Consider the following 25,528-nt stretch of genomic DNA (forward strand, 5'->3'; position numbering starts at 1 on the left):
CCTTAGATTTAAGAGAGTAGAGAAATAAATGACACCTTTGATGGGAAGAGTGGCAAAGTCACATTGCAATGGCTCTTATATAAAGTGATGGGAGGAGTTTTGGGCCTTTTTGCAATCCGTTATAAGCCCTGAGGAGCACTAATGTTGAAAGGTTGGATAGAGGAGTTGTCAACCAAATAAAGTTGAAAGGGCCTGAGAGGAAAACCAGTGGTTTGTGATTTTTGGAAACTAAAAAAAGAATAATGTTTAAAATGTACACATTCTGAAGAATTTTGGCTGTGTAGGGAAATACATGTACTGTTTATATATAAAGTGGGCTGAAACTTACTAAAACAGGAGCTGTATACATGACAAGTATTAGAGAATAGTAAAGCTTTACTGGAGATGCAAAATCCAATGTTAAATAAATCGGTTCTTACAGTTCCTGATTTAAGTTGGACTCTCAGCAAAGGACACACTGCCACAGGTCACAATCCTTAAAGCATCATTTAGAAATAGTTTAAACGGGGAATATCAATCCCATGATGCCACGTTTTACTGTACTAAACATTTTGGAGATATGGAGCAAAGGAATATTATTGATTATTGAGTGGTCTTCAGAAACATTTTGCAAGTTTTTGCATGTGTTTTATTTCTGAATCATTTCAGGTATTTATGCAAGCTCTCTGATCAAGAGTTAAGACAGAGTGCAGCTCGCAACATGGCTGATTTAATGTGGAGCACAGTGAAAGAACCATTGGACACAACGTTATGCTTTGATAAAGAAAGCCTAGATCTTGCATTTAAGTACTTTATGTCACCTACTTTGACTATGAGGTTGGCTGGACTAAGTCAGATAACGGTAAGCTATATTTGCTTTATTTTTGGTAATTTTTTATTTGCTTTCTCAGAGTGTCATCATCATTATCATACCTACTATTTATGGAGCCACATATGTTATTGCTAGGCATTGTGCTAAGTATTTTACATGCATTACTTAGTATGGTCCTTACGAATAATTTCTGTATTTTCTCTTTTCCCCTATTTTAAATAGGAGGAGACTAAGGCTTAGATTTAGAAGGATACATACCTTACATCTTTTTGATTTGAGGGTTCAACTCTTTCACTGTTTTTTCTTTCTTAACTATTCAGTTTTTTACATTTAGAAAGCAGTGTTTTCAGAGTGAAAAAAAATTGCAGACTCTAAGTAGTTAATTCATTTTCCAGGCAGAAGCCATAGATTATTGAGTAAGAGGCCAGATTTGACTAACAGAAATGTTTGATTTGCACAATAGCCAGTACTGTTTTAAACAGGGAGAAATATGTATTATTGGTTTCTCTTGGAGGGACGGGGTGAGAAGAAAGATCTGATATCCTTGAGTCTGTATTCTTGCGTGACAACAGTTTGCTGGAGTTAAGTAGTTAGCTGCATTCTTTAGAATGGATATGCTTTCTCTGGTTTACCAAAGTCTGCATTAGATTTACTCCTTTACGTTTGCTGCCTATTTTTGTAGTGTAGTTATTCTGAAGTAGCTAGATTTTACCCATTATTGGACTTTGTAAATGTATAAAACACTTGATGACAATTTCCCAAATCAGATCTTAAATGTATGTCTGAGAAACCTTTCTTGAAATTTTATATCTGTAATAATTGACATATTAATGCTGCCCTGCATTAGATTTTTTGGATTTTCCCTTATTCAGTTTTTTCTCTAACATTCGTAGTGGAGTAAAGCCTAAGTATTACTTGTGGAATGAATTAGTGCTTAAAAATGATAAAGGAAATAGCCAGACTAACTGGAAGTATATGTATCTGATTATCCATCTTATACTTTTGATCTCGTTGTTGATCATAGTCTACATATATCAATCATGTTTCTTGGCAGTTGCTAACATACACAAGAATAATTTTAGAAAAATGTTTAATTTCTTCTAATTATAGAATCAACTTCACACCTTCAATGATGTGTGCAATAATGAATCATTGGTATCAGACACAGAAACGTAAGTAGGAGCATTAATTTATACATAAGTACACTATTTTAATGTTTAGCTGTTTGTGTGGTAATTATAATTGTGACTGTTAAATTTGAAGTGTTTACTAGAAATTCTTTGCCTGGTGGCTTCATTTGTACACTCTTTAGTAAACTTTCAGAATAATATATTGAAGCATTTCTCCTTTTAAAAGCATATAGTGCTATTTGTCACACAACGCAAAAGGATACTATTTGTACAGGAGAATTTAATGGTAAAGAATATGGTACTGATAGTTTTCAGAAATCACACTTGATGCAGAAAAAGATTCATTAGATACCTTTTTTTGGGTGGAAAAACCAGCTTAATGATGCTCTTGTAAGAAAAGAAGTAGTTTTTGTAGCTTTGAGCCTTTGAGTACTTAAAAATACTTATTTATTCCAATATTTATCCCATTTAGTTGTTCATCTAGTATAGAAATCAGTTTTAAAATCTCAATTTGGTATTAATATTTTCTGCTTAAACAGAGTTATACATTTAAAAATTTTTTTAAATTTATTTTTGGTGGGGGGCAACTAGGTTTATTTATTTTAATGGAGGTACTGGGGATTGAACCCAGGACCTCATACATGCTAAGCATGTTCTCTGCCACTGAGCTATACCCTCCCCTCTTAGTTACATGGTTTTAAGGTGTTAGAAAATTCATAATTATATGAATGAGTCATATTTTGCTTTACTGGAACTTTTGTGCATTGATCTTAGTTTTGCTCTGTGGAGCTAATCTCAGTTGAATCCAGCCCTTCATGAATTTGAATACCAGATACTATGTCTCTACTTTTTCTTCACATATGAAGTCTTTTAGATTTCTCACCAGACAAGTTACTCACTTCTGGCAATGTTCTTTGTTTGTGGTCCCCTTAAAATGTGCTGCCCAGAATTGGTAGTAGCTTTGTAAATTCTGGGTTATACTAGGGGTGCTTTTTCACACAGTGAAGACACTATATAGAGTATATCCAGTGTATGTAAAGCTACAGCTCTAAATTTCCCTTTTTACTCCTCAGTGCCTCCCTTCCCACTCCTTTAGACTGCCTCTAAGAGAATCTTAAAATTGTCAAGGAGTAGTGACTTCTCATCCCTGCAAAAAGACAAAAAAAGTTTCTGGAATCATCAGTGCAGGAACCCCACATGTCCAGGCTAAGTCTTTACATTGCTGAGGATAGAAAGTAGGAATTCCATTTTAAAATGTGTAGGGATTTATACACTCTAAAGACATGCTTAAGAGGGAGGAGAGTAAAAGTTTTGAGGAATAGTGGGTAAAGACAGCTGAAGTTGGAAAGAGAAGGGTCTGTACAGTGTGCAAAGATTGGAGCAAATACATAAAGTATGATAAATACTGTTGGAGCCTGTGAATTGGGTCTCTCTTTTTAAGTAAGTTTTATTAAGGTATAGATTCTATACACATAAAATTCACCTGTTTTTATAATGAATTTTAGTAAATTTATAGAGTTGTACAGCTATCATCAATTCAGTTTCAGAAATTGACATCACTTCAGAAAGGTCTCTTTTGCTCATTTGTAGTCAGTCGACATCCTTACTCCCAATGCCGCTAATCTTCTTTCTCTCTTTAGATTTGCCTATTTTGGGCATTTCCTATAAATGGAGTCGTAGGATAGTGGTCTTTTTCAATTGTTGCCTTTTACTTATACTGTTTTTCTTGAGGTTCATTCATGTTGTGGTGTGAACTCAGTAACTTCATTCCTTTTTATTGCTGAATAGTATCACATTATGCAGCTATGTCACATTTTGTTAATCCTTTTACCAGTTGATGGGTATTTTCGATTGTTTCCCCTTTTTGGTTAGTATGAATAATGCTGCTTTAAACATTTGTGTACAAATCTTTTTGTGGACATATGTATTCATTTCTCTTGGTAAATAAAGAGGAGTGTGATTACTGGTTTGTATGGTCATTTTATGTTTAACTTTTAAAGAAACTGTCAAAATGTTTTCCAGTGTTCCTGCATCATTTTAGATTCTCAGTAGCAATGTATGAGGGTTCCAGTTTCTCCTCAGTATCTCCAGCACTTTTTCTTTTTACTATGGTATTTCATTATGGTTTTAATGTGCATTTGCCTAATTACTAGTGATGTTGGACATTTTATAAGGTTATTTTCCATTCTGTTTCTTCTTGGGTAAATTATTTGTTAATTTTTTGGCCCAGTTTTTAGTTGGGTTATTCATCTTGTTCTGTGGACTAGCATATAATCTGTACTGCAGAATGTCTATGTGTGCTTTTGAAGACTGTTTATCTGTTGTTGAATGGAGTGGTCTATAGATGTCTTTTAGGTGTAATGAGTTTTTAATACTGTCTGTCTTCTATATCCTTGTTTATTTTCTGCTTACATGTTCTGTTCCATCATTAAAAGCAGGGTATTGAAGTCTCCAGCTTCAGTTGATCCTCATTTTGTGGAGTCTGTGAATTTGTGCATTTGCTGCAATTTATTTGTAACCCCCAAATCAATACTTGCGGCACTCTCACAGCCATTGGCAGAAATGCACAGAGCAGTTAAAAATTTGAGCCTCCCAACATGCAGATTCCCAACTGAAGTCAAACAAGGTGATACTCTGTGTTCTTGTATAGCACTGGTTCCGAGATGACCAGGGAATGGAAGTAGTAGGAGGCAATACAGAGTAGTGCAAGCTCTGGGTCTGGGCCAGTTGGAGGGATATGAATCCCAGCTCTAGCACCTGTTACTGGAGCAGCCTCAGACAAGTCACCTAAACACTTCCGAACCTTATTTTCTCTTTTGTAAAATAGAGAAACTGGAATCTAATAAGTTATTTTTAGATTTTAAGATTCAGGGGTTCAGTATGAGTTAATTCAGTGCAATGGTTTTATGGAATACAGCTGCTATGAATAACAAGAGTTGTCCCTTCAATTCTGTGGTGTATATGTATACAGTGGAATACTATTCGGGCATAAAAAATGAATGAAATTGTACCATTTATGACAACATGGAAGGACCCTGAGGGCATTATGCTAAATGAAATAAGTCAGGGAAATACAAATACCATATGATCTCATTTATATATGAACTTTAAAAACAAACAAAAAAAACCCTGAACTCATAGATAGAATAGACTGGTGGTTGTCAGAGGCGGGAGGTTGGGGGGAAGGCAGAACAAATGAAGAAGGTCAAAAGATACAAATTCCCAGTTATAAAATAAGTCATGAGGATGTAATGTGCAGCATGGTGACTATAGTTAATAATATTTTATTGCATATTTGAAAGTTGCTGAGAGAATAGATCTTAAAAGTCCTCATCACAAGGGAAAAATTTTTAACTGTGTATGGTGATGTACATTAACTAGACTTACTGTGGTGATCATTTAGCAATATATACAAATATTGAATTATTATGTTGTACACTTGAAACTAATAGAATGTTATGTCAATTGTACGTCAGTTATAAAAAAAAGTTTTTATAAAATGAGGATCAAATAAAAGAAAGCAGTGTTGAGAGATCACTGTAACACCCAAATGAGAGCCATGTCTCTTTTATCAGAGGAAACAGGGTAGGGGAAAGGATGATGATGATGGTCTAAATGGCATATTTACTTAAGGGGAAAAGCCTTCCTTGCATTGCCCTGACTGAAGTGGGAACTTCAGAACAAACCTTAGTTTTCTGAAACATCTATCTTTAAAGGAGTTCTGCAAAAGGGTTGTAGAACAGATTATGTACCTAAAGTTACCATAAAAAATTTGCATTTAATTAAACCCTCTGTCATCTTCAAAGGCAAGCAGCAAGTCACATTGTTGCAGTGACTTACTCTTTTAAGAACCCACTCTAGGATGCACTTGATGCTAATGACATATTCTTTTTACCCTTTGAAGCAGTAGGTGATGGTAATTTAAAAAAGAGATTCAAGGGTTTAGTATTAGCTAACTCAGTGCAGTGACTTTATAGAATATAACTTCCCAGAGTAACAAGAATGGGCTGTATTATTTCTTTTTCTCCCTTCGATTTTGTTGGTTTTTGCTTCATGTATTTTAGAACAGTTTGTTAGGTAGGTGCATGTTAATTGTTGTTAGGTTCCTGGTAGTTTCATCCTTTAGTCATTATAAAATGTTGTCCCTGTTTGTCTCTTTAAAACTTGTTTTTACCTTAAATCTGTTTTGTTTGTCATTAGTATAGCCACTGCAACTTTATCATGCCTACTGTTTTTAATGGTATATCTTTTTTTGTCTTCTTACTTTCAATCTGTTTGTGTTTTGGATCTAAAGTATGTCTTGGAGGCAGCATATGGTTGGATTAAAAAAAAGAATCTAGTTCTACCATCTCTTGATTATTTAATCCATTCACTTTTTAATTTTTTATATATAGTTGCGTTTATGTCTGCCTTTTTTTCACTTGTAATTTTTTTTTATATAGTTGGGTTTATGCCTGCCTTTTTGCTATTAGTTTTTTATGTCTTCTTTTTTAAAATATTTTTTCTATTTCTCCTTTACTGCCTTATTTTGCAGTATGTAGATATATGGCAGTATAGTTGCCATTTGATATATGTGGGGGATTGGTTCCAGGACAGCGTGTGGATGCCAGAATCTGCAGATGCTCAAGTCCCTTACATAAAATGATGTAATGTTTGCATATAAGCTGTACACATCTTCCCATATACCATACCATAAATCATCTTTTGATTATTTATAATACCTTATACAATGTAGGTGTTATGTAAACAGTTGCCAACATGTGGCAAATTCAAGATACGCCCTTTGGAACTTTATGGAATTTAAAAAATATGTATTTTTGATCCTCTATTGTTTGCATCTGTGAATGCAGAACCCATGGATACAGAGGGCTGACTGTATACCATTTTAATTCCACTGATTTATTTTTTTACGTTTAAAAAATTTATTTTGTTAGTGATTACTTTGTGGGTTAAAATAGACATCTTAATTTATTACTGTCTACTTCAAATTGATAACAATTCTAGTAAAATACAGGAACATTGCTATAGTATAGCTCTATTCCTTTGTTTTTGATAAGACTTAATCGCTAATCTATTGTGGTTCCTTTGTATGCACTTACTTCTTTTTTCCTCACTGTTTTTAAGGTTTTTCTGTCATTCTTTGGCTTTTAGCAGTTTGACTATGTGTCTGGGTGTGTATATTCTTGTGTTTATCCTAGTTAGAGTTTGTTGTAATTCTTGAATGTGTAGATGAACATTTTTCATTAAATTTGGTATGTTTGGCTATTGTTTCTTCAAAAATTTTTTCCTGCTCCAATTCCTTCTGGGAGTCCCAGTATATGTGTATTTCCAGAGTCCTGAATGGTTATTATTGTCAGTGTTGTCCAATTTTATGCTTGGTCAGTTATAGTTACAGTTCTCAGCTATTATGAAAGTCCCTGGGTCTCCTTTTAATGTCCTTTAAGAGACTGAAAGAATGGGGTTTATTGGTTAGCATTATTTTTAGTTGTTGAATTGTCATAAAATACTAGCAAATCAAATCCAACAATGTATAAAAAGAGTTATACCCCATAACCAAGTGAGATATATCTCAGGCCTGTAAGTTCAGCATTTCAAAATCAACTAATGTAATCCATCATATCAACAGGCTGAAGAAGAGTAACATGATCATATGAATAGATGCAGAAAAATTGACAAAATCAAATTCTCAGTAAACTAGGCATAGAAGGGAACTTCCTTGAGAACATCTACAAAAACCCTACAGCTATCATCATACTTACAGATGTAAAGTTCAGAGGTTTTCTGCTAAGATCAGGAACAAGGAAAGGGTGTCCCCTCTCAACACTGATTTTCATCATTGTATTGGAAATCCTTCCTAATGTGGTAAGACAAGAAAAGGAAATAAAAGGTCTATCGATTGGGAAGAAAGAAGTAGAACTGCCTTTGATCGCAGGTCATGATCATCTATGTAGAAAATCTGAAAGAACTGACAAACTTGTGAAACTAATGGGTATTTATAGCAGGATTGTAGGATACAAAGTTAATAATCAAAAGTCAATCACTTTCCTGTGGAACAAGTGGAAATTGGAAATTTAAGATACAACACCATTTACACATTAGCGCCACAAAAAATGAAATACTCAGGTAAGTCTAACAAAATATGAAGAAGATCTATGAGGAAAATTCCAAAACTGATGAAAGATAGCAAACAAGAACTAAATAAATGGAGAGAGATTTCATGTCAGTGGGTAGGAGGACTTAAAATTGTAAAGATTATCAGTTCTTTCTAACTTGATCTATAGATTTAGTGCATCTCAGTCAGAATCCTGGTAAGTTATTTTCTGGATATCAAGAAACTAATTCTAACATTTTCTTATATAGAGAGCAAAAGACCCAGAATAATCAGCACAATATTGAAAGGAAAAAACAAAGTTGGTAGATTGATATTACCCATCTTCAAGACTACCATGAATTTCTAGTAATCAAGACAGTATGGTATTGGTGAAAGTATAGACAGATAGATCAATTGAACAGAATAGAGTGCTCAGAAATAGGCCCACATGAATATAATCAACTGATCTTTGACAGAGGCGTAAAGGCAGTACAGTATAGCAAAGATAGGCTTTTCAACAAATGGTGCTGAAATAGTTGGACAACCAAATGCAAAACTATATAATCTAGACACAGATCTCACATTCTTCACAAAAATTAATTCAAAATGGATCACACACCTAAACATGAAATACAAAGCAGTAAAACTCCTAAAAAGTAACATAGGAGAAAACCTGATGACCTTGGGTATGGTGATGACCTTTTGGATGCAACACCATGGTCCATAAATTGATAAGCTGGACTTCTTTAAAATTAAAAACTTGTACTCTATGAAAGACAGTGTCAAGAGAATGAGAAGACAAGCCATAGACAGGAAAAAGTATTTGCAAAAGACACATCTGATATAGGACTGTTATTCAAAATATAAAAACTCTTAAAAATTTAACAATAAGAAAATGAGCAACCTAATTTAAAAATACGCTGACTTTAACAGACATCTCACCGAAGAAGATATACAAACGGCAAATGAACACATTGAAAGTTGCTCTTCTTTCATTAGGGGAATTGCAAATTAAAACAACAGTAAGATTCCACAACACGTCTGTTAGGATGGTTAAAATCCAGAACGTTGATACAATCAAATGCTGACAAGTATGTGAAGCAACAGAAACTCAAATTCATCACTGGTGGAACTATCGATAAATGAAACAAAATGGATAAATCTTAATACTGAGTGAAAGAATCTAGATTATAAAAAGATTATATACTGTGTCTATTTTTAAACATAAAATTATATGAAATAAAACTCACCTATAACAACAGAAAGCAGATTACTGATTTTCTGAGCAGTGAGTTGTGGGAGCTAGGGGAAAGGTGAACTAAGGGGCATAATGAAACTTTCTAGGTTGATGTGTGTGTTATCTTGATGGTGCTGACATTCATATGTGTATACTTAAGCTTAAATTCAGCAAACTGTACACCTTACATATGTTCAGCTTTTTAAATTTCATGCTTATCTCAAAGCTGTAAAAGACTAACTGGTAAATTCACACTACCTTATTGGTAATGTAATAGTTTAACTTCTCTGCCAATTATTTATTACTCTAAAAGAGAATTGATAGCACTTTTTTAAAATGAAGGATAATCAAACTGTTCAAAAATAAAAAATTTAGTCTTTGAAATGAAGGGTGAGATATTGCTAAATGTAACTGAGTGTTCAGAACAGTCAGTTGATACCTTTAGGGACCACATTAGCAGAACCTTCACTAGTATTAGGCAGGAGACTTGCAGTTTGGCTTGGAGATTATTCCCCCCCCCCCCACCCTTTTGGTGCTTACCTCTATGGTAAGATTACATCAGAAATGGAGAAACCTTCCCTGAATGCTTCAATGCGTACTATGGAAATTAAAAGGCATGATCTTTGAGTAAGAAAAAAAACATTGCTTTTTAGATATTCTTGTTTCTGTACCTCATATTAGTTATCCTAACTTTCCAGAATTGTATTGCTTATTTATAAGTTCAGGTAATGTTACCTTTTCTTGTGTTTTATTTCAGTTATTCTCTGTAGTACTATAAACAGTTGATTGTATGTAATAACTTTTTTTATAATTTGTATGTGAACAAATTTAGGTTTTTAGCTGAGTCTGTCTCTTAGACATGGGGAAGAATGATACTGATTTTTTAAAATGTATTAACTATTTTCATTATTTGACTTTAGGTCCATTGCAAAAGAACTTGCAGATTGGCTTATAAGCAACAATGTGGTAGAGCATATATTTGGACCAAATTTACATATTGAGGTTTGTTGACAGTTATATGACTTCTGTGGTCTATTAACAGAGAAGAATGTTTTTAAAAATTAACTATAATGAGTTTTTCTTTTCTAGATTATCAAACAGTGCCAAGTGATTCTGAATTTTTTGGCAGCAGAAGGACGACTGAGTACTCAGCATATTGACTGCATTTGGGCTGCAGCACAGGTAACGTCAACAGCTCACATTTATTAAGTGCTTCTTTATTATATTTTCTAAGTACTTTACTCCCCTGTAAGATAAATTCTGTTATCATCTTCATTTTGTAACTAAAGAAACAAAGATTTGGATAAAGTTGGGAATGGAATCTATGAAGTCTGACTTCAGAGTCCATGTCTTACTATATTACTGGTACAATTGAGGGAAATGAGAGTCAGACAATTAGAGGTTCTTGGTTTATTAAGAGACATTTCCCTGTTAATTTTCATTTATACAGTGAGTGTTTTTATCCTGAGTGTTGTATTGGTATGTTTCTTTTCTGTTAAACTGTTTTCTTTTTTAATTTAATTTTTGAATAGGCATTTATCCATATGGTTTAAATGTTGAAAAGATATAAATTTCCTGCTTCCTGCCTTTGTCTCCCACGCATTCAGCATTAACCTCTCAGGTGCATCATAGATTTCTAAATAAATCACTAATTGTAAACATTTTTCTTTTCTTGTCCTCTTTTTTTTCCACAAATGTCTCAAACTAAAAGACTTGGCTTTTTTTCACTAAACAGTTTATCCTGGTGATTACTATTCCATGTGAATGTATAAAACACTTTTTTTTTTTTAGAACTTTTTTTTAGGGGTTGCATAGTGCTTCATTATATGCACGTACCATAATTAATTTAACCAATTCCTGTTCTTTGGCATAATTTTTTCCCAGTCCTTTCCGTTATAAACAGTGCTTCAGTGAGTAACTTATACCATAGTGATTTCACCATGTTCAAAACTATTACGTAGGATAAATTCCTACTTATAAATAGAATTGTTAGGTCAAAGCTTATGTGTGGTTAATTTGTGGTAACTAATGGCATGATAGCACCACTTTCACCTTATCCACCTCAGTAAGTTTCTTGATATTTGCTAAACTGATGGGTGAAAAGTGATGATACTGATGTTTTAAATTTGGATTTATTTTGTGTCAATCAGATTGAAAATCTTGTGTTTGAGCTATTTTTGTTTCCTATTCTGGGAGTGTCTGTTTATATTCTTTGCCATTTATCAGTTGCTTTATTTTTTAATTTTTTTTTTTTTGGTAGGAGATCTTTATATCACATTGGACTTCTGTCTGTTATGGGTTATGACTACATTCTACTTTGATGTCTTTGCTTAAGGTGGCTTTTGCAGTTCATTTTCAAGTTTGTGATTTTGACCTTGTGGTTCAAATTTTTATGGCCTGTGGCTTTTGTGTTATGGTTTGAAATGCCTTCTTCATTTCAAGATTATAAGAAAATTCCCCTTTAATTATTCCTGTACATTTTGTTTCAGTTTTATGTATTAATCTTTGATCCAGTTGGAGTTTATCATGGTTCAAGGTGTCATGGATGACAGTTCCCCCCATCCCCTGCCCATTGTTTTGGTTATGTAGTTGTCCATATTCCATTTGTTCAGTAACTCTTTTCTTCACTGATTTGAGATAGCAGTTTTATCTAGACTGGGTCAATTTCTGGACTTGTAGTCTGACCTTTTGGTATATCTAGTCATGATCTATATACTAGGGGTTGGTAAACTTAAGACCTGTGGGCTGGCCATGTAATTTTGTAAATAGCTTTTTTGTAACATAGCCTTACCCATTCTTTTTCATATTGTCTAAGGCTGCTTCCATATTTCAGTGGCAGAGTCCAGTACTTGTAACAGAGACGTGATCACTTGTAATTCTAAACTGTTTACTGTCTGGCCCATCAAGAAAACATTTGCTGATCCCTGGTTTTATACTAATTAGTATCTTTTCTCTTTTCCCCTCGTATTTTTTAGTATTGGGCAAGGCTGATCCTTTCTCCTTATTTTTTTTTTTTTAAACCTTTGTCTCATTTTTTCCATTTGATTTTTAGCATTGACTAGTCTTTAAAAATATTGTTGTTTTTATTGTTGCTTTTATTGTTAGAATGATTAATATGAGAGTTGAAGTTCTGTCTTATTCAAAGCATATGTTGTTTCTTTTCCTTTGTATCATTCAGCATTTCAAAGTTACTTGTGTATAGATTTTGCTTCATGCTAAGCTTATTCTTAATAATTTAATTTTATTTATTCTTGCTATTAAAATACTTATTTCTCCCACTATACTTGCTTTCATTCATTATCTTTATTTCTTCTATTATATTTAATTGTCATGGCATATATATGTAAACATTTTATATATTTAAGCATTTTAAAATTTTTGATTGTTAATAATTATGTGCCTTGAGACCTTATTGGTTGTGGTAATTTTTCAGAACGGTTTTTTTTTTATACTTAATATTATCTGTTTATACATCACTATCATTTTAACAAAGAGGCAGTTCCTATTTCAGAGTGAAGTGAAATTTTCTTTTCATACTTTCAGAAAACGTTATTTTAGTTGAGTTTTTATTATTTTTTTCATGGCAAGACAAGCCAAATATGAGAACAATGATAGTTAAGTAATAAATGATAAATAACTAGGAATAGTGAAGCATTATTTATTGAAACTGAAATTGGTCAGATTTACAATTGATAATAATGGTGTGTTAAAACTCTTAGCGTTTTACCCTAGCAAAAATTTGAAGTAACCTAATAAGGGATTGATTTAAAAATTGTGGCCATATCTGTGATACTGTTTGAAATAACTTGAAATATCTATAAAAGATAGTTTGAGAAGAGAAAATAAATAAGTGTATTTTAAAGGTTATTTTAGTTGGAAGTTTTTGTGGTTTGTTACAGCTTTACTTTTGAATGTACCACAAATTTAGAATGATCAGGAATTTCTAAATTTTGAGTTCTTTTAATTGGAGCACCAACTATAACTGATTTCACACTGTCTGGGGTAAGTTGGTTTCGTATAGAGTCTTACTTGAGTCTTTTTTTCCTTTCCTCTGGAGTAAGTTTTTGCGGCCACTTTGCTCACCTGACACCCACACACATTTACACATACTTTACCCAGTAATAACTGGATTGGTTGCTGCTCTTTTCATTGATTGTATCCCAACTCTTATATCCGAATCCAAAGAGAAAATTGACAAAGGTGACAAATGGGAAATTGAAAAAGAAGTTCAGTGGTCTATAAATATTGGAAAAATGCTTGTCTTTGTTTATAATTCAATAAAAGTTCAACTAACATAATAGCATTTTCATGTATAGGGTAATTCCCATTATGTTTAACCATGCCATCTATTGAACGGTGTGGTATAACTTTGGAAAAACAATATAGCAGTTCTCTTTCTGGTGATTTATCTTCTAAATACATGTACATGAAGATGTTCGATATATCATTGACTACACTAGCAGATCACAAATGTCTGTCACTATAGGATTAGTTAAATAACTAGCTGGATAATAATTTTGGGAAGTCCATATCATAGAATATTCTGTGGCCATGAGAAGGACTGAAGTTGCTGTATTTACATGTTCATGTGAAACAATCTCCAAGAAATATTTTTAGTAAACACTGCATGGGTAATAGATCTTTTATTAAGAGAAACCAAGTACACAGTGTATTCTCCCACTGGATACTTAAACATTTACAAAAAGAGGATGCACATACATATATATTCTTTGTACTTGTGAATGTCTGGAACTATTTTGGAAAAATACACAAGAAATTTTAACAGGTTTGCTTTTGGGGAAGTGGCTTGAGATAGGTGGGAAACTTTTTTTTTATTGTCTACATTTATGTAAGCTTTGAATATTTTACATGTTTATTAATTTTTCAGTAAGTATAAAAACTACTATATAAATTACAGTAGACATTTTTACATTTCAGTGACTTTACCATTTAAAGTTACTTATTATTCTGGCTTGATTATCTCTCTACATCTCCCTCTTTATACCCTGTCACCATAAAATTTTTTAGTCATACGACAAAAAAATAAACTTCAGAATCTTTCCACTCTATGGGAATTTGTTGTTAAATGCTTTCCATACTTGAATTTAACTTTATATAAATTCCTGTAGCTAGCTTCTTGAGATAATTTTATCTTAAAATGCAGCTAATGGCTTTTTTGGGATAGATTTTCATGTCCCAGTGACAAGTAAAATTCCCTAAGATTTAGAAGGAACTTAAATATCATGACTCTCAAATGTGCGTTATGTATATTTTGAGGGAACTGGTCCATTTTTTCCCCAGATTCTCAAAAGGATTAGGTGATGACCAATTTTAGAAACACTGATTTTTACTCTAGTGATTATTAGCTTCTGCATGTATATTTATTTGTACACATTTAAATTACTACTTTATGAGACATTGCATACTGTTAACCATGTGAAATTATGATTGTACCTCAAGTATAATCTAGCCACTGCAGTATCCTCTTCTATGTTACATCTTATGATTTGGATTCTGTTCCTTCCTGCCTTTTTAGGAGCTGTTAATATGAATGATGGTTTCTTCTTGTATTATATATTTAAACCTCTTGTCTTTACTGTATTCTTTTATGTTGTTGGGTCTTTCCATATGCCTTTGCTATCTGCTCATATTTAAGAAAGACGACTGGTAGGTGGTCTAGATATTGTTGGATGTTGTGAAAATATTTTTCCATTAGAGCTCTCAAATGGACTCCTGGGAATGGAAAACAGAGGAGGGAATGGGAAAACAGGATTTCATGTCCATGTCTCACTCCTGCTGTCCATCCGACCTGGTACTCTGGGTTTAGAATTTTTGCCAGTTACATTAGGAAGATAGACCTATCTCTTCTGCAGCTCACTCGCTGCAGCTTTCCTTATCTGTACGTTTCAAAATGTATTCCCATTCATTTTAGTCAATCAGAAACTTGTTGAAATTTCACATCTATTACTGATTCTCATTTTCTTTATGGGTTTGTTTCTTTTCCTTCTGAAATGCAGTAATGATTGATTCTCTTCTATGGAAGATGAGGAAATTTTCAACATTTTTCTCTTATTCACTTTACAGTTTTTATTATGTTATTTGTGTTTTATCAAGTTACACAACTTTTAAGTTCTACAGTATAACCATACTTTCCACAATTGTTTAGTATTAATTTTTTATTTAGGTATATGATTCACCACAAATTCTTTTTCCTCACTTCTGGTTTTCTCATTCCTTTTTCCTTATTCCAGAGTTAATTTGTGTTTATTCTTGTGAATTTTACAGAGTAGCCTTTCATTTTCCCTTGTTGGTTTGTCAACTGGCCCTATACACAGAGGTGAGGGAGAGGCTGAAGAGACAGAGAGTGCTCCAAATTGGGAGGTACAGGTTAAATAAGCAGGGGAACTCTGGAGGCTTGTCTTCAGTGGCTGCAAGATGAGTAGAGCTCTGCACCCTCTTGCCAAATCTTACAAATTTGTTAGAGAAGCCTTAACTGGGTTCAGGCATGTATACTGTGTAGGTGGTTTCAACAACACCTTACTCTCTCTCTCAAGGTTATGTCCTTGGAATAGCTCCCACCATGGGAACAGCAGGCAGAACGTACGTTCCAGCGACAGGGGGGCAGTGAGGAGCCTCTGGTTACCCAGTTTCAGCTCACAGGTCAACTGGCAGTCATGTCCCCTCGATTATATCCTCCAACATCCCTGAAGAGAAATTTGTGGATATTCTGGGTTTCTGTACACTTGAAATGTCTGTTTTCTTTGTACTTGAAGAGTTTGACCAAAAGTGAGATACTAGAGCCATTCTTGTTTTCCATCAGAACTGTTTAGTAGGCATGGATAGTATTCCATTGTTTTCTGAACAAAGAGCTTGTATATTTAATATTTTACAAAGATACATATCTAATATATAGCCCATCCTTTTTTATGAGATGAATTTTTCTCTCATGTTGTTTTTCAGGTTTCATTAACCCCACGAGTATTTTTTTTTTTTTAAAAACTTGCTTTGAGTTTTTGGTTGATGGCTTTTAAAATATTCTTCTCTTCTTTATTAAAATTACTTTATTGTGGTATAAATTTATATAACATGTAATTTACCATTTTAACCATTTGTAAGTGTACAAGTTTTATGGCATTAAATACGTTCACAGTGTTTTTAATCATCACTTACCTGTGTCCAAAACTTTGATATCATCCTCCCAAAAAACACTATACCTGTTTTCTATACAATAATAACCCCCACCACCCCCCTTCCAGGGGACTGTTGGTTTCCTCTCTTCTACTTTGTGTCTCTATGAATTTGCCTATTCTAGGTACCTCATTTAATGAAATCATACTATGTTGGCTTATTTTACTAAATACAGTTTTTTCAAGGTCCAACCATGTTATAGCATACATAAAAATTTTCTCTTTATGTTATGGCTGAATAATATTCAATTGTAGGTATACACTACGTCTAGTTTATGCATTGATTCATCAGTGGACATTTGAGTTGATTCCATCTTTTCACTATTTATTACATATAACACTTCTGTGAACATGGGTGTACAGGTATATGTTTGAGTCTCTGTTTTCAGTTCTTCTATAAATATACCTAGGGGTAGATACTCCTGGCTCATTTGGTAATTTGAGGTTTAACCTGTACAGAAAATCACTAAATTTTTCCACAGCAACTGCAGTATTGTACATCCCATCAGCAATACAAGCAGGTTCTAATTTCTCCACATCCTTGCCAACAATTGTTATTTGTCTTTTAAAAAAAATTTTAGCCATCCTACTAGGTATGAAGTGGTATCTAATTGTGGTTGTAATTTGCATTTATTTGCATTTCTGAACGACGATGTTGAGCAGCCTTTCATGTACTTATTGGCTATTTGTATATCTTCTTTGGAGAAATGTTCATTCAAGTCCTTTGCCTATTTTTGAATTGTGTTGTTTGTGGATTTTTTTTGTTTTGTTACATTTTAGAAGTACTTTATATATTCTAGATAATAGTCTCATCAGGTACCGTATTTGCATATATTTTCTCCAACTCTGTAAGTTGTCTTTTCCTTTCTTGAAAGTACCCTTAAGATACACAAAGGTCTTAATTCTGATGAAGTCTGATTTATCATTTTTTTCTTTTCTGGCCTCTGTTTTTGGTGTTATATCAATGAAGTCATTGCCAAGTTGAATGGATAGATAATATCCTTTTATTTCTTTTCTTTTTTTTTTTTTTTAATGCTGTACTCATTTTGTTCAGGCATTGTTTTCCTGTCTGTTTTTTTCTTCCTTTAGCTCTTTGAATGTCTGTAAAGGTAGATGTATTAAGATCTTTGTCAAGCAGTTCCAACGGGTGAGCTTCCTTGGGTACATTTGTGTTGATTTATTATATTCATTTGAACGGACCACATTTTTATATTTTTATATTTTCTGTTGCTTTTCTTTCCTTTTGGGGGAGGGGGTTAAAACAGCATCTGAATTTTATAATGTGCTGGCTCTGGAAATGAGATTCTCTTCCTTTCTCAGTTTATTCTTTCTTTGATAGTTATAAGTGTTTTTGTGCTAGGGATTAATATAATGCAAATGCTTATGGTCTCCTCAGGTTTTTCTTAGCCTCTGACTTCCCCTGAGAATGTGTAGTGCTTCTCTAAATTATTATACACATACAATTGTTATTGAGCGTCCAGAAAAACTGTAGTGTGCCTGCTTTAATTCCCCCAATAGTCACTAGCTGATTTGGGTTGAAACAGTGACAGTTAATCTCTGTGCCTGCATCTCAGTCATTAGAGGTAGAAATTGAGATCGGAACACAGAGGTTTGCTATTTGGAGAACAAGATTATTATTGCCCACCCATGGCTCCAAACTATACTAGAGTCATATTGGTGTCCCCACAGCTGCCTGCCATAGGGACAGGGAGTGGGGGATGAATAGCTGCTATCACACTGAAGGCTTCACACTGAAATTGGCCAATATTTACCATTCAAGCCTTCTGTTGGGAGTGCAGGAGTTCAAAACAGCTACTCTATAGAGTTTCAGAATAGTTACATCAGACAGTTTCTGCCAGTACAGTTGCTGTCTAGGTACAGAGGTGGATTCCAGGCATTTCCTGTTCTGCCATCTTTTTTGACATCCTTTTCCTCTCTTTTCTTTTCAATAACTAGTGAAGAAGAGTCTGAACCAACTACACATGCCATTTTTACCAGGAACTCAAGCCATCAATCTTAATATTTTTTCCTGACTTTTTGGATTTGTCTTCATAGTGTGTATTTTGAAAAGCCCCTAGTGTATCTTTTGCCTCAGTTCCGGATTACATAGTTATCTCTTAAGGGTCTTATTACTTAAAAATAACCAGTAAGGTATTTGATTATGAAAATTATGTCTATTAAAGTCCCATTTTATTAATAATTGAATTGGCACACATCAGAAATGTATCACATAGTATGTTTTTATCACATTTTAATAAGGAAAAGTATAAAATTAATAGTTATTTGTTGGCAAAAAAGCAATTATAAACTGTTAATATAGTCCAATTATAGTGTTAACATTATATTTAAATTAATAGTAATATTCTTACATAAGATCTGTAAAACCAGCACTTATAATTGATGATTCACTTCTCAAAGTCAAATAATGTTTTTGGTCTTGAAGTACTGCAATTGGTTTAAACAGTAGTGTTGAATTAAATAGTAGCATTGAAGGGATTAGTGTAGTTTATTAGAAGTCGCCCTGACCTAGAGGAACTTTTCCAGTGTTATTTTATTTCACCTTCTGTTTCAAAATTAAGTTATGTATATTTACCCTGATAAGGGGATGCAGTAGCAGAGAGTTCATGTGATATACACCTGAAAAATGTAAAAGTTAGTGTTTTAGAATAGAAAAATGTGTGTTTTCTTAAAGACTTTTTATGTATTGAAGAAAAGTAGAATACCTTTTACCTTTGGAGTCCTGTAATTGGTTATTTCTGGCCTAGTCGTATTTGTTGCTGGATCTTGATTTAGCTATTAGCAACTTTATGGCTATAAAAGATAGTTATTTTACATGACATTGTAATATTTAGAGGTCACATTTTTGTAAATATTATACTTTCCCTCATATTTACATAATTCTGTTTCATATAACAAAGGAGACTTTCTATCTCCTGACTTATATTATGAAGATCTTGATTATAAGGGAGTTCCTGTTGTGTATTCTAGTAAAATGAACATGTTATATAAATATAACCACTTACTATGAGAAATACAATAGACCCTTGAACAATGTGGGGGTTATGGCACCACCCTCTATACAGTCAAAAATCAGCATGTAACTTTACAGTCAGTCTTCTGTATCCATAGTTCCATATCCGTGGATCATGTGCTACTATAGTACATACTTGGTGAAAAAAATCTGCATATATGTGGATCCACACAGTTAAAACCTGCATTGTTCAAGGATCCACTGTATACTTGATTAATATTTAATTTGATTTTCTTTCCTAACTGTATTTTATTTTTAATTGCATACATCTTAATTTACTATTTAATTTGTTTTTTTATGAATAATAGTTACCTAAATTTAATTGGAATTGTTTTTATACTTGAATTCCAGAAACTGTGTGTATTGTGCACTTCCGTCTTGTGGTTAAAAATTTAAGTTTATGGTTTGCTTGGATAAGCTAAAGTTCTGCTTAAGTAGGAATTTTATTTTCATGGTTTTATGTACTGTGATTCATGATATTTGGTTTATTGACATTTTAGCAAGGTGTTTTTAAAAATTAGTGTCCCAGCCTCCTTCTTCACTTTTAAACTTATATAACTTTTTTGTTATCAGTTTATTTATTTATGTAGTGTAATTGTTTTTGATTATTGTCTCTACTTTTATTTTCTAGTTGAAACATTGTAGTCGGTATATTCATGACTTATTTCCTTCACTCATCAAGAATTTGGATCCAGTACCACTTAGACATCTTCTTAATCTGGTCTCTGCTCTTGAGCCAAGTGTTCATACTGAACAGGTAATTGATTCAAAATACAATGGTTTTTTGTTTTTTTTTTGTAAAGTGAAAATTTATTTGTGATTCAGATGATTTAACTTGTTTATTTCTGTTGGCATTTAAGTTAGGCAAAAGGATATTAAATTTGTTACAATGTTTCCTAAAACCTGTAATTTTAATCTTTTTTTTTTTTTTTAAGACATTGTATTTGGCATCGATGTTAATTAAAGCATTATGGAATAATGCACTAGCTGCTAAGGCCCAGCTATCTAAACAGAGTTCATTTGCATCTTTATTAAACACTAATCTTCCCATTGGAAATAAGAAAGGTTAGTAAAGTATAATGTAATTTGAAGTATAAAATAATTTGTAAGTTGTCCAAAGTTTAGAACACAAATTTGAATTCGTTTTTGCAAATTAGTTTCACTTCAGTCTTAATTTTGAAATAAGTTTGAATGGGAGTTGGTGGTTTTGTGAAAAGGTTAATAAATTGGGATTGGCTCATGTTTTGGGCTTACTATTCAAGTAAAGAACAGCGATAAAATTTTAGTAGTTAATGGATCTTCCCTCTCATTATGGTTGTTCACTTTAAAAAAAAAAAAAACCCAACTATTTCATAAAAGCTTCAGAGCTTTTGGTTAGAAAACAAACAAGCAATATGCTTCGTTTTAGAAATAATTTTGAGAGTAGAACATAATGATACATTTCTCTGCGTTTTCTACTTCAAAGTTTTCTATCATTTCAGTGTTTTATGTGTACTTTTACATGTATAGCCTTCCCAGGCTTTCTAAAATTTTATCAGTTTTACCCCTGTTTTGGCCTCCTGGCATTGTATACTACTATTAGGCTTTTCTATGTGGGCACCCACAACCAGTACGGAAAGTGGTGGGTACTTAATTATTGCAGGTTTCCCTACTTGTGTCTTGTTGATTATATAATAAGAACAACTAATGTGTTGTCCCAAAGAAATTCATTCACTTAGAATATTTTCCTCCTGTTTTTTTTTTTCCTTTTCCTTCAGAGGAAGAAGAGCTCAGAAGAGCTGCACCATCACCTTGTAAGTTGAGTCTTAGAAATGTATGGCAAGATGACTTGTAGTTTTATTTTGATGATCATCTGGGGTTGATTTTATATAATATATTTGTTTCAGAGTCGTAGAGTTCATTTTGAGCAGGAGATGTAAACCCTTAACTAGTTATCTATCTTACCCTTTTTGTTTAAATCATTAGTGTCTTGGCTTTTAATTGAAATCATGTATATCCTCTTTAGAAATGATTGGCAGATGTTAACATATTTCCAGATTATATTTTTTGGCTACTTAGCATAGAGCTTTGGTGTATCACGGAATCAAAAGATTATGGCATTTTGAAAGATCCATGTTAAAGCAAATGAGAAATAACAAAATCTTTTTAATATAGGGTCACCTGCAGCCAGTCCTCAAAGCAGTGATAACAGTGATACCCATCAAAGTGGAGGCAGTGACATTGAAATGGATGAGCAACTTATTAATAGAACGAAACATGTACAACAGCGACTTTCAGATACAGAGGTATGAAAACAGTTTTTCCTCCCCTTTTAAAGAGAGTTTTTGATTTTCAGGTTTGTGCCATGCTTATCCTTTGAACTGGGAATATAAACCTGATCCCTATTAAGGCTTCTCTTTTTAGTATTACTGAGGTTCTTTACTTTTCTTTAAGTTTTTAATTCCATTTTGTATTGTTCGAAGAAATAAGACAATTGCAGCCTTTTAAAAAAACTACAGTGCATTAATGTCATTTACTTTTTTTCTTACTAGTTTTAAATATTTATTTAAATCTCTTTGTTTCTCAATACAGGAATCCATGCAGGGAAGTTCTGACGAAACTGCCAACAGTGGTGAAGATGGAAGCAGTGGTCCTGGTAGCAGTAGTGGACATAGTGATGGATCTAGCAATGAAGTGAATTCTAGCCATGCAAGCCAGTCAGCAGGGAGCCCTGGCAGTGAGGTACAGTCAGAAGACATTGCAGATATTGAAGCCCTTAAAGAAGAAGACGAAGATGACGATCATGGTCATAATCCTCCTAAAAGCAGTTGTGGTACAGATCTTCGGAACAGGAAGTTGGAAAGTCAAGCAGGCATTTGCTTAGGGGATTCTCAAGGTCCATCAGAAAGAAGTGGGACAAACAATGGAACAGGAAAGGACCTGGTTTTTAACACTGAGTCATTGCCATCGGTAGATAATCGAATAAGAATGCTAGATGCCTGTTCACACTCTGAAGACCCGGAACATGATATTTCAGGGGAAATGAATGCTGCTCATATAGCACAAGCATCTCAGGAATCTTGTATTACACGCACTGGGGACTTTCTTGGGGAGACTATTGGGAATGAATTATTTAATTGTCGGCAGTTTATTGGTCCACAGCATCACCACCACCACCACCACCACCACCACCATCACCACCATGATGGGTAAGTCTCCTTAAAAATAAACAGGTTATATTTCCTTTTAGAGGTAATTATAGCCTATTTATTCAACTAGATCAGTCCTGTCTAATAGGAATATAATGTAAGCTACAAATGCATGCCACAAATTATGTAATTTTTCATTTTCTAGTGGGCACATTTTAGAAAGCAAAATGAAATATGAGATTAATTTTAGTTATACATTTTATTTAAAGCAGTAATGTCCACAATATCAACTCCCCATGTAATCAATGTAAACATTATTAATAAAATATTTTTCTATTTTGAACCAAGTCTTTAATAACCTGTGTATATTTTATACTTACAACACATATTTATTTAGACCAACCACTTTGTACATGTGCAGTGGCCACAGGTGGCAAGTGGCTATTATATTGTACAGCACAGATCTAGATCTTCAGCTCCTTGTAATAAATGCCTAAAGGCAGATAGAAAATTGCTTCTGAAAACTTCCATTAAAGTGTGATCATGGAAAGGGAAATTTTACTTATACTCTGATTTTAGGGTATTAGTAAGGTTAAAGCCTCAGCATAAAGCTTTTTGATTATCTGTGAAATACATCTGTGATGTTTAAGTGATTCTGTCATTTACTTGTGTTACAATATTGGGAGAAAACTCAGTTTTTCCCCCATCATTTTCTCATCTGTTAAGTAGGAAAAGTAGTACCTATCTCATAGGTTTATTGTGAGCATGTCATGGGCTAATCTGATTGGCATATAATAGCTTAATAAATATTAGCTGCTACTTACTGTTACTGTCATTGCAAGTAGTAATACTTGAGTTAATCATGAAATAAGAATATTGGTTTATCAGGATGAATTTTCTTAGACGTGACTATTTGCCAGGCCTTTCAGAATTCAGTATGGTTATTTGGGAGAAGTACATACCTATACATATTCCTACTTTATTTCTTCTGCCTTTTTATTCTTAACATTAACCCTATGAGTTTAAGGTAAACTTTCTCAATCTTGGCATTATTGACATTTTGGGCCAGGTAACTGTGTATTGTGGATTTGCAGCAATGTGAATACTGCTCTGTGCATTGTAGGATGAATGTTTAGCAGCATCCCTAGCTTCTATCCCTGGATGCCAGAGGTATCTTCTAAGTTGTGATAACCTAAAAGTACCTCTAGACATTGCTGAATGTCCCTTTGGCCTTCTGATCAAGAACCACGGGTTTATGGTCTGACAGTACAAATATGTACATTCAGAGTTCTCCCCAAGGCAGCTCATACCGAAGACAAAGCATAAAACTGAGGAGGGTAATATATTCAGTTTGGCACATTGCAGTTCTTTGAGTCTTCACACCAATCCTCTACCTGAGAAGACCTAATAATTTTTTTTAATGTTAGCCCTTTCCATATTCTCTGTGTATGGTACTACTTGTGAGTCTCTAAGTCAATCCTGAAATTTTCTTCTTCATATTATTTTTCATCCTTATGTCTTTACGTCCTTAGAGCACCCTATATGGTATGTTTTAGAAGTGAGTGCTTAATAGGTATTTATTTAGTTCAGAGTCCCCCAGTTAACATTAACCACATCTAGATTGCAGCTTTAAATTGAAATATTTTCCTGATAGTTACCTCATTTGATTCTGCAATTGTATGAACAAATGTAAACAAATTTTAAGGTTTTACTTTGTGATTTGAGTTTATAAAATAATTATATAACAGTAATTTTACTGATTTTCCCTAAAATTGTTGTCTTTGAAGTTATTTTAGTAAAGTGTATTGATGGGTCAGATAATATGTCAGTATATTTGTAAAGTTAATACTATAATGCTGACATTGTGGGGTTTTTAATTTTTATAAAGCTGTCAGTATTCCATATTAAACAAATGTAGCTTTGTTCTTGAGTGTGTCGTTAACTTCTGCCAAATGGTTTGAGAGATTTTTTTGTGATTCACAAAGTGTTTTTAAATTGGTAATTACTAACTATGTGCTCTTCTCTGTTACAGACATATGGTTGATGATATGCTAAGTGCAGATGATGTCAGTTGCAGTAGCTCCCAGGTCAGTGCAAAATCAGAAAAAAATATGGCTGATTTTGATGGTGAAGAATCTGGATGTGAAGAGGAGCTAGTTCAGATTAATTCACATGCAGAGCTAACATCTCATCTCCAACAACATCTTCCCAATTTAGCATCTATTTACCATGAACACCTTAGTCAAGGTAAGGTTCTGTAGTAAGTAAAATATATTCTTTTATTTAAAATAGGGATAATTTTTATTATATTATTAAAAGGAATCAACAGTTAATGCTATGACAGTTCAGTGTTTTCATACTGTAGTTTTCTTTTCAAGGGAATGAAATTATTATGAATACTATATCATGAGTATGAAGGCTACAGTTCCATCAAGAGATATGTAACAAAGGAAATAAAATTAGTAATATGTATAAAAGTTACAGCTTTGTATTTGAGAAAATATGACTGTGTTAGATTTTATGTTCAGAAATCTTAGGACTTAAAAGTAGATTACACAGGATCACATACTGTATGATTCCATTTATATAAAATGATTAAGGCAAATCTGTAGATACAGAACGTAGATTAGTGTTTGACCAGGGCAAGGAAGTGTTGGGGGGAAATAAGAGGAGGGGGTTACTGCTAAAGGGTAAGGTGTTCGTTTTGTCTGGAGTTGAAAATGTTTTTTTTTTAAAAAAAAGGTTCTGATCACTGTAAATCCATCTAAAAAAAAGTGATAGGACATGACCAATCTTGGAAGAATGGAGGTTAGAGAGAGCTAAAGAATAATAAAAGATAAAGCAGAAAAAATAAGAGGGGAAAAAATAGTTTTAGAATTGGCAATTTAAAGGTTCATATTCCAGACTCTTGCT

At 33.3% G+C, this 25,528-nt stretch overlaps 1 protein-coding gene across 6 annotated transcripts in view; it reads left to right on the plus strand.

The window, feature by feature from the left end:
• The window catches only part of USP34 (ubiquitin specific peptidase 34), a 202,416-nt gene that overhangs the window by 55,368 nt on the left and 121,520 nt on the right, over positions 1-25,528 (plus strand). For all 6 annotated transcript variants that reach the window (XM_064494458.1, XM_031467101.2, XM_031467100.2 and 3 more), the window contains 10 exons: positions 649-841; positions 1,922-1,983; positions 10,190-10,271; positions 10,359-10,451; positions 20,119-20,244; positions 20,423-20,552; positions 21,245-21,280; positions 21,642-21,772; positions 22,059-22,675; positions 24,648-24,862. In XM_064494458.1, coding sequence (XP_064350528.1) covers positions 649-841; positions 1,922-1,983; positions 10,190-10,271; positions 10,359-10,451; positions 20,119-20,244; positions 20,423-20,552; positions 21,245-21,280; positions 21,642-21,772; positions 22,059-22,675; positions 24,648-24,862 — 1,685 coding nt within the window. The remainder of the gene's footprint in view (positions 1-648; positions 842-1,921; positions 1,984-10,189; positions 10,272-10,358; positions 10,452-20,118; positions 20,245-20,422; positions 20,553-21,244; positions 21,281-21,641; positions 21,773-22,058; positions 22,676-24,647; positions 24,863-25,528) is intronic.

The sequence above is a fragment of the Camelus dromedarius genome, chromosome 15 (genome assembly GCF_036321535.1).
Source record: "Camelus dromedarius isolate mCamDro1 chromosome 15, mCamDro1.pat, whole genome shotgun sequence".
Lineage (NCBI taxonomy): Eukaryota > Metazoa > Chordata > Mammalia > Artiodactyla > Camelidae > Camelus > Camelus dromedarius.